The sequence below is a fragment of the Marmota monax genome, unplaced genomic scaffold, assembly GCF_021218885.2.
Source record: "Marmota monax isolate L192 unplaced genomic scaffold, Marmota_monax_Labrador192_F-V1.1 WCK01_AAM20220418_F8-fsc00017, whole genome shotgun sequence".
In the NCBI taxonomy this organism is placed as follows: Eukaryota; Metazoa; Chordata; class Mammalia; order Rodentia; family Sciuridae; genus Marmota; species Marmota monax.
In genome coordinates, this window is record NW_026695241.1 from 24,637,417 (window position 1) to 24,650,117 (window position 12,701).

At 36.4% G+C, this 12,701-nt stretch overlaps 1 protein-coding gene across 11 annotated transcripts in view; it reads right to left on the reverse strand.

The window, feature by feature from the left end:
• Window positions 1-7,428: 7,428 nt before the first annotated feature.
• Window positions 7,429-12,701, reverse strand: part of Hnrnpc (heterogeneous nuclear ribonucleoprotein C) — a 53,369-nt gene continuing 48,096 nt past the window's right edge. For 9 of the 11 annotated variants that reach the window (XM_046441056.2, XM_058577755.1, XM_046441051.2 and 6 more), the window contains 4 exons: window positions 9,120-9,280; window positions 8,293-8,406; window positions 7,897-8,057; window positions 7,429-7,797 (listed from right to left, as the gene is read on the reverse strand). In XM_046441056.2, coding sequence (XP_046297012.1) covers window positions 7,714-7,797; window positions 7,897-8,057; window positions 8,293-8,406; window positions 9,120-9,280 — 520 coding nt within the window. In that variant the 3' untranslated portion in view covers window positions 7,429-7,713. The remainder of the gene's footprint in view (window positions 7,798-7,896; window positions 8,058-8,292; window positions 8,407-9,119; window positions 9,281-12,701) is intronic. The other 2 variants (XM_058577756.1, XM_058577754.1) reach the window with 1 other exon arrangement.

Consider the following 12,701-nt stretch of genomic DNA (forward strand, 5'->3'; position numbering starts at 1 on the left):
AGCAGAAATACAGACATATTCAAAAGACACCTCTAGAATGTTCATAGCAATTTTATTCATAATAGCCAAAATTAGAAACAGCCCAAATGTCTATTAGCAGAATGAATAAATTGTAGTATATTTATACAATGCAATACTATATATAGTAGTACAAATGAACAAACTACAACATGCAACAATACAGATGAACTGTGTGGACATATTGTTGAATCAAGAAGCCAGGCACAAGACTACATAATATACTATTCCATTTATTTAAATTTCAAAAACAGGCAAAACAAATCTGTGGTGTCAGGATAACTGATATCTTTATGAGAGTGTTGTAATAACTGAAGAGGTCATGCAAAGGATTTCAGGAGTGCTGTTGGTGTTGTTTTTTTTTTTTTTTGGTACTGGGATTGAACTCAGGGGCACTTGACCACTGAGTCACATCCCAAGCCCACATTTGTATTTTATTTAGAGACATGGTCTCACTGAATTGCATAGCACCTCGTTGTTGCTGAGGCTAGCTTTGAACTCACGATCCTCCTGTCTCAGCCTCCGGAGCTGCTGGGATTACAGGCATGCACCACCATGCCCAGCCCAATACTTGATTTCCTTCTGTTTGGTTTCTGTGTATGTGTTTTCAATCAGTGAAAACCAAGCTTACACATAATTTGTGTACTTTATGGAAATTATACTTCAATAAAATTTACCAAAAAGCAAACACACACAAAATGAGATAATACTACATATTCAGTAAAAAAAAAAAAAAAAAAACCACCCGCAATGTTAAAAGAATTGACAATACTAAGTACTAGCAAGGATGTGGAGCAAATAAAATGTTTATTTACAGCTAGTGAGAATGTTTAGTACAATCACTTTAGAAAAATGTTTGGCAATATCTATGAAAGCTGATTATATATACATACTCTGACACAGCAATTCTACCCGACTACATACCCACAGAAATGTATACAGATGTTCTCGTAAGCACATAACATTCATCGAATTATGCCAAACTTAAAAAAATCCAGATGTCTTTCAATACTGCTAGAGCCTATTAATACCAGTTATAGCTAACTGCAGGGAAGCTAACCTTCTTGGGAACACTCCTCAATTTGGAATAAGAGCCAGGAGATAAAAATACTCCAGGCCTTTCATTTTCATCTGTCAGACAATTCTGGGTAGTATTAGTATCCAAGAAATTCTTAAAGTGGTTTTTCCTGTCACACTGTGTCCATTTCCCTTCCTGAACCCAAATTTTTCTCTCAAAATCAGTCAAGCTTCAAGACTACTGTTTGTATATAGTTATATAGCTTAAAAAAGTGCAAAAGCTACCTATGATAATGAGTAAGAGCTGTGATAGGAGGAGAGCAGGGGAGGTTCCTGGGGTGATGTTCCAGATTGTTTAAACAGGCATGTTCACTTTGAAAATCTTCAAGCCGCATGCTTCATCAGGCATGTTGGCACACACCCATAATCCCAGCTAATCAGAAAGCTGAAGCAGGATTGCAGAGTTCAGAGCCAGCCTCAGCAATTTAAGGAGACCCTAAGCAACTCCGTGAGACCCTGTCTCTAAATATAAAATGTATATTTAAATCAAAGGGCTGGCAATGTGGATCAGTGGTTAAGCAACCTTGGTTTCAATCCTGGATAATTGGGCAGGAGAATGCTTAAAATGTGTCTATTTCATAGTATGCATATTTTCATATTTAAAAAATAGAGGTTATGAAGAATAAAGAAACTGTTCACTAGATCTGGCTTTTTAAGGGAAAATGGAGTTTAACAGGTTAATGGAGGTATTAACAGGTTAACTACAATTAGCAATTCTTTTGTGTGTGTGGGTAATGCTCCTTTTTTTCACCCTTAGAATCAGATGTAGATTCCTGAGGGACTTCTTGAAGCTGACATTAAGACTTTGGACAATGCAAGCAAGCGCAGTGAAATCCATCCTTGTGCACCCTGAGGTCAGTTGTCAGCCTTTCCATTTCTGCTTTTTCCAAAATGGCCTCATCCAGGGCTTACCCTCCCATACCGTTTTCCTTTCCCTTTCCCATCCATTAATTCAACATATTCACTTAAGACACTACTAAGCACTGGAGATATATTAACAGTAATGTGGTCCCTGCAGTTTCACTTTAATAAATTTATCAATGTGACTATAGTTATTCATCAATAGATTCCTGGTCCTAGTCAAGGGAGGGGAGACTACCTGGAGGAAGTGCCACATACATTAAAATCTGAAAGATGAATGGAATTTAGAGGGAACTAAATTGGCAAAGGTGGACACAGCAACCAATGTGATGGGAAGAGGGAAAGGGAGGGGTAGAGGCTGGACAGATTGGGTGTCAGACTTATCTTTGGCCTTAGATACAGGGAAAATGTATGTTCATTTTGCAGAGTATAAACTTTAAGGGATTCTGATGGAGTTAATAATTTGAATAATTTGAAGGAAACATTCTTTACATTCATAAACTACATTGCAGAGTGCTGCCATGTGCTGATCCACATGCTATCAAAGGGTTAATATGGTCATTCCATGAAAGCAAATACTGAGGCTGATTGCAGATAAAAGAAAGGATTTCTTCTGGGATACTACATTCTACCCAGGTCCATTCCTCATGTTGCAAGTGTAAGAGAAAGGATATTCTCAAAAATGCTGAAGGCCAGTACAGGACTACGGCCTGATAATGCTAAAGTAGAAGCATTTCTAGTTATCAGGAAGGTAACTTTCTGGTAGTCTCCAGCAGCTTCTGACAACCTGGGAATAACACCAGCTTTGTACAGTGAAGCTAAAGTTTTGGGAAATGAAACCAACAAAGTTAACAGGCTCCAAGCAGGAAGCTGGATATTGTAGTTTTAGGTGAGGACAGTCTGGTAGCTGGCTGTAGCTGGTTATTTAGCTGACTACCTGGCTCCCAAGTCTTTCTCCATTGGAGTCAAGAGGAAAAGAATATTGAGCAAGCAATATCTTTAGAGAAGGGACAAGTGACACGAAAACTTCATGACACAATAAGCTTATAAGGGAATAAGGGTGTTAACCAAGGAATAAATGGAAGAGTTAGGTTTAAGTTATTAATAGATGGGTTCTTGAGCTTGACATTTTCAAGGGGGAAAAGTCTACTGAAGTTCATTACTGTAGCTTGTCTGGTTCTGCACAGTAATGTTACTGAAATATCCTTCCCGTTAATAAATCGCTCTGGGTAGAAACATTTTTCAGTAACCTGCAAGGCAAGTATCACAAATAGGGCAAAACCAATGTAAACACGACTAGGTGCAACCCAGTCTTAAATAAAGGTGAAGAGATGCTCATCTATCACCTGCAGTTTGGGAATAGTTAACCCAAAAGAAAGAGTTCAAGACAATTTCCTGTTTTAATGTCCAAAATCAGTGGATACACCAGACCACAGATTAAACTGTTTGGGACTTTGAACCTCTAAAATATGGCGATTACTACCTATATTAAATGTGTTAATATCTGTCTGAAGCCTGGACAACTGATTGACAAGATCTGTCCATCCCTATTTTTAAGAATATTTGCCTGCAAAAGGCAATGCTAAATAAAGGTATTAACAATGTGGGTTAATCCTACAATACTATGCAATTGTAGGGGCCTTCATGAGAAATCTTCAAAATTAAGGTTTGGTTGGAGCTTAGGAAAACAATGAACTCAGCACATCAAATATCTTGAATCCTACACAAAATATTCATCTAAGTTTTAGTAACCAATATCAGCACTTGGTCTAGAATCTTCCCACAATTATCTGGTGCATTAATCCAGTAAGAACCACAGGTAGTAGTGATGTAAATTTAATTAAAAATCTACGTCGTTACAGTTTAAGTCATGGTTCAATCACTAGTTGCCACCACATTCATCACTACATTATAAAACATTTCCATGTCACAAAGTCTCCTTGGCAGTATTAAGTCTTGGCTATGGTAGGCAAATCAGCTGGCTTACTTTAATGAGCCATCTACAACCTCAGAACAAGAGAACCTTCTCATATAAGGTGGTATTCTCCTTGCTGCTTTCTATACTTTGGTAGTTCAGACCAGGTATTCTTACCCTGTCAGCATGCAAATTCCTTACTAGCCAGTCACATAGGAACCGTAGTAAAAATTGTAATGCTTTTAAAGTCCTATATTCTTTCCTCACCCACCACCACCACTTACCTCTGCCATACCTCTTTACCCATGGGAAGCTTTTTGCCTCTTGGTAATTGGTTACCTACACCATGGGAGGGAGTTGGAATGATAGCAATTCAAAAATACACTGCTAGGTCACAAACAGAGATGTAATTGGTCTTGAGTGCACACATGGATATTTGGATATTAAAAGCTCACTTCACACTAATTATCCTAACTATAACTTTTCTAGATTTTGGTAATGGACTGTAGGAGTAATTCTGGTGGGCAGACCCTAAGGATTTCATAATTTCTTAACCCTTTATTGTTGTGTGCCATTTGAGAGGAAAGAAAGTATATATGCCCAACTCATGAAATTTGCAACATGAAACTTTCTAATACCTCTAGTTTTATTTCCAATCCCTATAAAAATACTTGAAAACAATTTTAATTTTGTTCCAGGGTCCTTGCAAACACTGCAAGGACCCTGGTGTTATCTGATCCCTGTTCTTTTCAAGAGATAGCACTGATAAAGCAAGTAATGTGCTTTAACTTTAGCAGCTCACAATTTACTGGTAACTCATTTCTATGTAATTTCTGCTTATTATGGCCAAATTTCTTCAGATTTTCTTAGATGCCTTGACAACATAAAAAGAAATTTTCTTGACTAAAGTAACCTTATCAATAGCCATGAATTCAAACCCCACTTTAAAAGGTACCACTAAAATTTCCTCATATGAAAGAAAAAGGTTGTCAAATTCAGTGTATGTGGCCAAGTCCAGTTTTTCAAAGTTATTAATGATGCTTCCCTGGTTCTCTCCAGCATATAAAGTTAGTGCAATCAGAGGTATCACAGTCACATATTCCGAGATCAAAGTATACCTTTCTACTGATCTCATTAAAATATCTGTAATGGTGACATTTGTTCTACTCCTTCCATTGCATTCTTCTGCATCTTCCTTTGATTCCAATTAATTCCCTACCAAATTACCAATTATACGTTTCTATTTGCATTGTTTCTCTTTTCTACCAATCTTGTGTTGTGGCAACAAGTGACAGAAATCTAATGGGTGCCAACTACTTAAGTGTGCTAAATTCATTATCCACTCCAATTTAACAGTTCAGTTAGCTTATTCCACTGGTAACAGCCACATACTAGAAAATACCCTAGAGCAGTGGACTACACATACCTTCCCTATTAGAAACTCTGTAGTAATCAGAAATGTTTTAAAAGATTTCTTTTAATCATTCCCATTATATCCAGCATTCTGTGTCTCGAAAGGGCATTCCTATAAGATGCTAGGCATTTTTCTTAAGATTCCAAAGAAGAAGCTTTTTTGTTGTTGTTCTGAGTTTTATACGTGCAATCAAAACAAATGTGCATCTTCCTGTTATCACTTTGCTTTAAATCTTATTCCAACACTAAATATAATGTAGTGTCTCTAAACAAGATTGTGTAGTTACCCAAAATTCCCTTTGAATAATTATTAACTAACGTGGTGAATGTCTGTTTTTTAACCAAGTGTGCAGCAGACTCCATTCACATCTTCTAGGGTCCAGGATAGAGTAACATCATGGGAACTATAAACCTACCTAAATCAGATTCATACATTAAAGACAATTACCCATTAATTAAAAAGAAAACCCTTCATACGAATAATCTGATCAAAATTTCAAAAGATGTTTTACCATATGCTATATTTAAGTCATGTACATTTTTCTACTGTTTAGATATCAGCCTGAATATTAAACATACTTAGCACTGTATTTGTTCTCTTAAGTACAGGTAAAACCTAGAATTTAATTCAGAGACCTAGTGTGATGATTCCTATTCAAGACAAACTATACATTTGTGTGTGTACAGACTTGAAGAGTGTGACCAAGCTTCTAGTTATTATTTTCTTAATACATGCTTTCCAGTGTAAACAAAATATAACCACGTATGTGAAAGAACACAATAGATAAACTCAGTTCTGTGAAAGAGGTCCTACAATTAAAAGTGGACACACTGAATTCGGGATCTGTCCAGTATACATTAAACCATAATGTCAAGCAGGTTTAGTCAGCATCATAGGCTTCTAACAATTTCTTCTTAGCATCTACTTGACTTTCTAGTAATGAGTGGGTACAAATATTTGACTAAAACATGAGAAGCTACTTTTATACTATGCATGTGGACTCCAAGGGTAGTCCACAGTTCTCCTTCCTTATATTGTAACTTGTCACATGATGAAAGGTAGAAAAAAAAGCCTGTGCTGCATGCTATGAAACAAAGCCAACTTGGAGGAATCCAAGGTCCATGTGTGTATTTGGGGGGCAAGGGGGAGGACACAACACACAAACACAGGTTTTATTTCCCCTATATTGGAAAACCCCAAAAGGTAAAGCATAAAGAAATTAGACCTTTCAGCACTGAGAAAGCATGAATTCTTACAGCTGTTGTTACATACATTCTCAAGTTTGGGTTGCTGACTGGTATAATACCCTCCCATTGACTACTTGCCAAAAGAGACCAAGTAATCAAATTGGGGGTTAAGGGAAAAGTATCAATTCACACAGAACAAGTCACATACAGTAAAATAAATGTACAACCTTTACTATATTCTAAGTTATATGGGAAGGCACAAACTACAGAAGACAAGGAAAGAAAGCTTTCCTATTTTTAATAACACTGAGGCACAGACTCAGAATCCAGGTAAGGTACCTGGGGCTATAAACAGTTATTAAAAGAATCTCCATTCCATGTCACAGATAATTAACTCCTTAATGCAACATCCATCTTGATGAAATATAATTTGAGTAGTGTATGCTGATATGCATAATGATCATACTCCAAGAAAAATATATTTAATATATTCTAAGGGTTTTGTGGAAGTTGCTGCAAAACAAAGAATTTGAAGTAAATAATTATAAAATACAAAAATAAAAAACCAGGGTTTTTTTTCTCCAAATTCCTGGTTTAATAAGGACTTGTTTATTTTGAGAAAAAAGGTCCCAAACATCAGGCTGTTCACAAAAATAACCCACAGTATCAACTTTAGAAAACAAATAAAGACTATTACACTAATTATTCTTCTAGAGGATGCATTTAACATGCCAACTCTCATTCACAAAAATACATTGTTACATTTGTGTTGAACAGCCCCAAACAGGACTATTATGTGGGGGATAACACACATACCTCTAAAACTCAAAGCTGCTCTCAGGTGCTACAACTAAATGAGATTGCCTTTGCAGTTAGGGAAGCAACTACTGAAATCATGTATAAATGGAAAGAACTGTACTCCCTGCATAACAAGAGATTATTTTGGAGACAGTTGATAAAAACCATACATCCTTTTTATTGTTAAGTCATAAAGAGGTATCAAAATTAAAAGCAAAAATTACAGGGTAAGACTTAACAAAACTACTAGGAGCGTCAAAGGAAGTGAAAATGGGACTAGGCGCAGGGCAATATGAATTAATGAACACGGGAAGGACAAAGATAGGGAGAACAGTGAGCATGTGCTGAAGATACTAGGGGAGAGGATCTGGTGAAATTTTGATCTTAAGACAAGCGCCTAGGTAAAGAAATAATGGGTAAGATTTCTAAACCCCACTATGTGCTTAAGATTCATCCTCGCCATTGGCGCTGTCTCTGTCATCCTCTCCTTCCTCTGCCTCTTTTTCATCATCCTTGATCAACTCCAGCTGTGAGAAACAGACACAAACAGGATGGAGTTAGAGGCACTCCATGTGTCCCTGGTCCCCCCTCCACCACCTCTTTCTTTCCTTTCCCGTGGTTTTCACCTGGTCATCCCCCCGATCTTCATTATCATCATCATCCAGTAGATCCCCCTCCTCAGCAGAGTCATCTGCACCCCCCTCAGACTCCATCTTCACATTAGTTTCATCTTTCTTCAGGGAGCTGCTGCTCTGCTCCTCTTCCGACTTATCATTCTTCGTCTCTACTGGGGATGAGAAGGACAAGTCTATCTAACAAGTCTACCTATAGGAAGGTGATGTACACAAGATGTAGACAATCCCCAATAATGATTGCAGAACTGCAACACTATGTCTAAATCCTCCCACACAAGTGGCTTCCCAGCTGAACATTGTAAGTTTACAATTGCTTTATATACCAGTAGCTGAGCATACTTTCAACTACCTTAGGTAACTAATGCAATTTCACACAAAGATCCTTACCTGCTTGTTTGCTCTGCTCCTTTTCAATTTTTTCCAGGCTTTCCAGAAGAGAATCCACTTTTTGTTTTATTTGGGTCAGCTCCTTCTTAATGGCCTGAAGGTCATCTCCTTTCACTTTAATACAAACAAAGTCTTAGATTAAATTCAAATGGACCGGAATCTACCAGCTACCACTAGACTACACCAGCAGCCAAAAACCAGATTTACATGATTGGTTTTTTTTTTTTTGGGGGGGGTGATCAGAAATAAACTCAAGGGCACTCAACCACTGAGACACATCCCCAGCCCTATTTTCTATTTTATTTAGACACAGGGTCTCACTGATTTGCTTAGTTGTCTTGCCATTGCTGAGGTTGGCTTTGAATTCATGATCCTCCTGTCTCAGCCTCCCAAGCTGCTGGGATTACAGGCATGCGCCCACCATGCCCCGCTACATGTTTATTTTAAAAGATAATCCTAATACCAAAAAAAAGGAAAGAAAGAAAAAATAAAAAAGGATAAAAAAACAGATAACCCAAAAAACAACAATAAAACACTAAGAACAAAAATACAAATCCTCATATGGAATGAATCTGTATTTAATTTTTTAACTGCATAGAAATATTTCATTAAGTACACAAAATGTGTGACTCTCATAGTATCTAAGAGCTTTTTAAAAATTTGCAAGCTATTATTGATAGAATGTACACTCCCTTAAAAGCACAACTTTCTCACACTATTTTGATTGTGAAAGTACACAAAAGCCAAAAAAATAACCTCACTAATATACCAAATTTTAAAAAAATAAAAACCCATCAAAATCACAAAGAAGAAAAAACAATACATACACTTTCCAGACTTGGAAGAAGATCCCCGCTGTCCACTCTTAGAATTGAAGCCACTTTTGCCCCTTCGGGAGGTGTTTCCTGAAACACGCTGGCGTTTAGAGGGCACTACAGCCCTAGCAATAGGAGGAGGAGGAGGAACTCGTGCTGGGTAACTATACATCCTAATGGATAAAAGAAAGAATTCTTTCACACTTAAAATTAACTTAAAACCTCAATTATTTAGTATATTATTTTTTTTAACACTTCAACGTTTCAAGAAACCTTTACATGGATGTATCATGATGTGGTTGACTGGCTGTAAGTCTTGGAAATAAAAACAGACTTACATTCATAGATACGCTACAGTAAACAGTTCACATAAAAACAAATACGGTACTCACAAAAAGGGATTAAAACCAAATGGTTCAAACAGAGGTATTGAACTCAGAGGCGCTTAACCACTAAGCAATACCTTCACAGCCTTTTATTTTCAAACAGTGTCTTGGTTAAGTGGCTTAGGGCCTCTCCAATTTGCTGGAGCTGGCTTTAAGAGATCCTTCTGCCTCAGCCTACTGAGTCACTGGGATTACAGGCATGCACAACCGCAAGGGCCTCTCATTAATATAATTTCTGACCTATAAAACCCCACAGCTGTTTCTCCATAAAATGCTTTACCATATATAAATACCACTAATATTAAACATCTGACATGAATATGCCATGTTCAATTTTCTAACTACTTTTATCGTAATCTAACTACATTCATAGTTCCAATCAAGGAGGCAGATATGGTAGAACATGCCTAGAATACCAATTTATCAGATGGCTGGGGAAGGAAGACTTCAGGCCAGCCTGGGGAACTCTCTTTGTGAGATTGATTCAAAATAACAATAGAGACCTCACACGTGCAAGGTTCTGCGATCAACCATGGTATAGCCTGACCCAACCACAAAAGAAAAAACTACAAGGCAGATGAGTAATAATGTTACCCTGCCTTATTCACCACTGCCTATATTCATTTCATGGAATATATTTACCCATCAATAAAAAATAGTTGATAAACAATTCTTTCCATTAGAATTTTTCATGCCAAACTTATAATATTAATAGATTTAGTATTCCATCACTAGGAACATTCCAAAATGAATTAAAAACTGACTCTTTAACATTCCTAAAGAAAAACTTCCAACAAACTGCTTACACGGAACCTGTCAAAATAAAAAAAGAAATGGGGAGGTAGCTCACTAGTGGAGCATCCCTGAGTTTAATACAGTTAACAAAACAATAACACAAAACAAATAAGAAAAAACCAGCCACTACCACCAGCCAGTTGGTTTGCATAAATCCAAAGGTTTTAAAGACCTTTTACAAATCATCTCTAAGTCCACATGTCCCTCTTACATTTCTATGTATGACAGTGGCTGAGAACTAATGTAGTTTCCATCTTAGGTAAAGTGAAAACATCATTTCAGCAAGTGTATGCCTATAGTTAAAGCTACTAAGGCATCTAAGGCTAGCACAAACAACTTACTAAGACATCTTATAAAAAATAAAACAAAAAAAGGAATAGGATGTAATTCAGTGACAGTGAAACACTCGTTTTGCACATGCTTGTACAAAAGCTACAATCACTAAACCCTAGGAGAATGATGACTTTACCCTAATCTGAAATATGGACACTTAAGCAGTAATAAAAAAAAAAAGGCAAAATAAGAAAAATGTTTACAAATTAAGACATTTTGAAAGAAATTAAAAATTAAGTATTTCTAATGCAAGATATCCAATATAGACTCCAAATCCCTGGGTCACTAAAATCTCCTGGGTTATTAACATATTTCATTCATTAAACCAAAGTAGTAGGAAAACTAGAATGAATCTATTGGAATAGGTCGCAGTTGCCCTTGCCTGAAATTCTCATAACTCAAAGAGGCTGAGGCAGGAGAATTTATAGTTCCAGGCCAGTTTTACTAAGACTCTCAGCAATTTAGCAAACTCTTGTCTCAAAATTGAAAAGGCTCAGGATATTATGTGGTGGATAGGCACCTGAGTTCAATCCCCAGGAACAAAAAAAAATGACAATCTGTACACTCCAGAATGTTTTCTTAATTACCACACCTGTTTCTTTTCATTACAAATAATGTTTTAGGCATGTTCAGTATCACTGTTCATAGTTGTCCTTCAGCATTTAACAGGTAAAAATGCTCCAAAACCCCTCTGTAGGGGCTGGGATTGTGGCTCATAGGTAGAGCTCTTGCCTACCATACGGGTTCTAGCCTCATCACCACATAAAAATAAAGATATTGTGTCCACCTATAGCTAAATAATATTAAAAACCCTCTGTATACAAAACTGAAAAAATGGGAGTTCATTTTATTACTACCTGAATTATGTGAACATCTCACATACTTCGAAGCATTTCTAGTTTGATACAAAAGCTACATAAATAACAGAAAAGTCTACTGACACATTTAACTCCCAAATATTGCTAATCTGTAATTAAATTAGCGGATATACACAACATAAAACAGATATCAGCATTTCTTAGTTTCAAAAGTAGCTCCCAATTGCTTATTTATATTTTCAAATATCATTTATTTTACAATTAGTTCCCACTGAGTACAACACTGGTTTTTAATCAAATTCAGTATAAATATACAACTGAATTCTAATCTCAACATTAGGGGGTATTCTCACCTCCATTATTTTTAATCTTAAGAGAAAATTTTCTAAATCAAATCTCTTCCAATTTACTTTTGATTTTTCATGAAAAAGGAAGAGATTTTATGAGCCACTATGTCCAGTCTTAGGAAGTCTAAGAACTCCTTTGCACGGTGTTGGGAAAAATCTTTGAATATACTTAACTCACAAAAAATAAATTAAAAAATTTTTTAAAAATCACAGATTGAGTAATAAAGAATTCGGGCATAGTGGCACATGCCTACAATCCCAGTTACTCTAAGAGGATGAGGCATGAGAGAATTCCACGTTTGAGTCCAGTCAGGTTAAGAGAAAACAAACAGAAACTCAAAAACAAACAGAAAAAATACACTTAAGCAAATTTAAAACAGATACAAAGAAACTGGGCCACAAATAGAGAGGATGGGTGACTTTGATTAAGAGCCCAGGAACAGGTTTCTTCACAATAGCTGCACAAATTACTTGATAAACCAACTACCAATTGATGACAGGCACCTAACTCTGCAGCTGTGACTCTGGCTCCTGCCAATAAACTCCAACTTGTGACAATCTGTTCATCCTATTACTAATTCCTGTCTACGATATTTTATAGTGCTTATTTAGATGTTTCTATGTCTTTTTCTTGAAAATTACTAGTGTTTAAATTATAGGCCTCCTGAAACATGGTCCAAGTCAATCTAAAAACTGTTGAGGCCTTTGGTAATAATCATCATTGCCTGGATATCTCATTCCCAAACATTAAAGAAAAAAAAAAGAAGAAATAAAGGAAGAAAGAGAAAACACTAACATGAATAATTGAAACAACAAATTTCCAAATAATTTTTCGAAACAACTGCACACAATTCGATAAAACACACATCTCCTCAGAAGACTGCAAATTCAATAAATTATGGAATGGAATCAGGA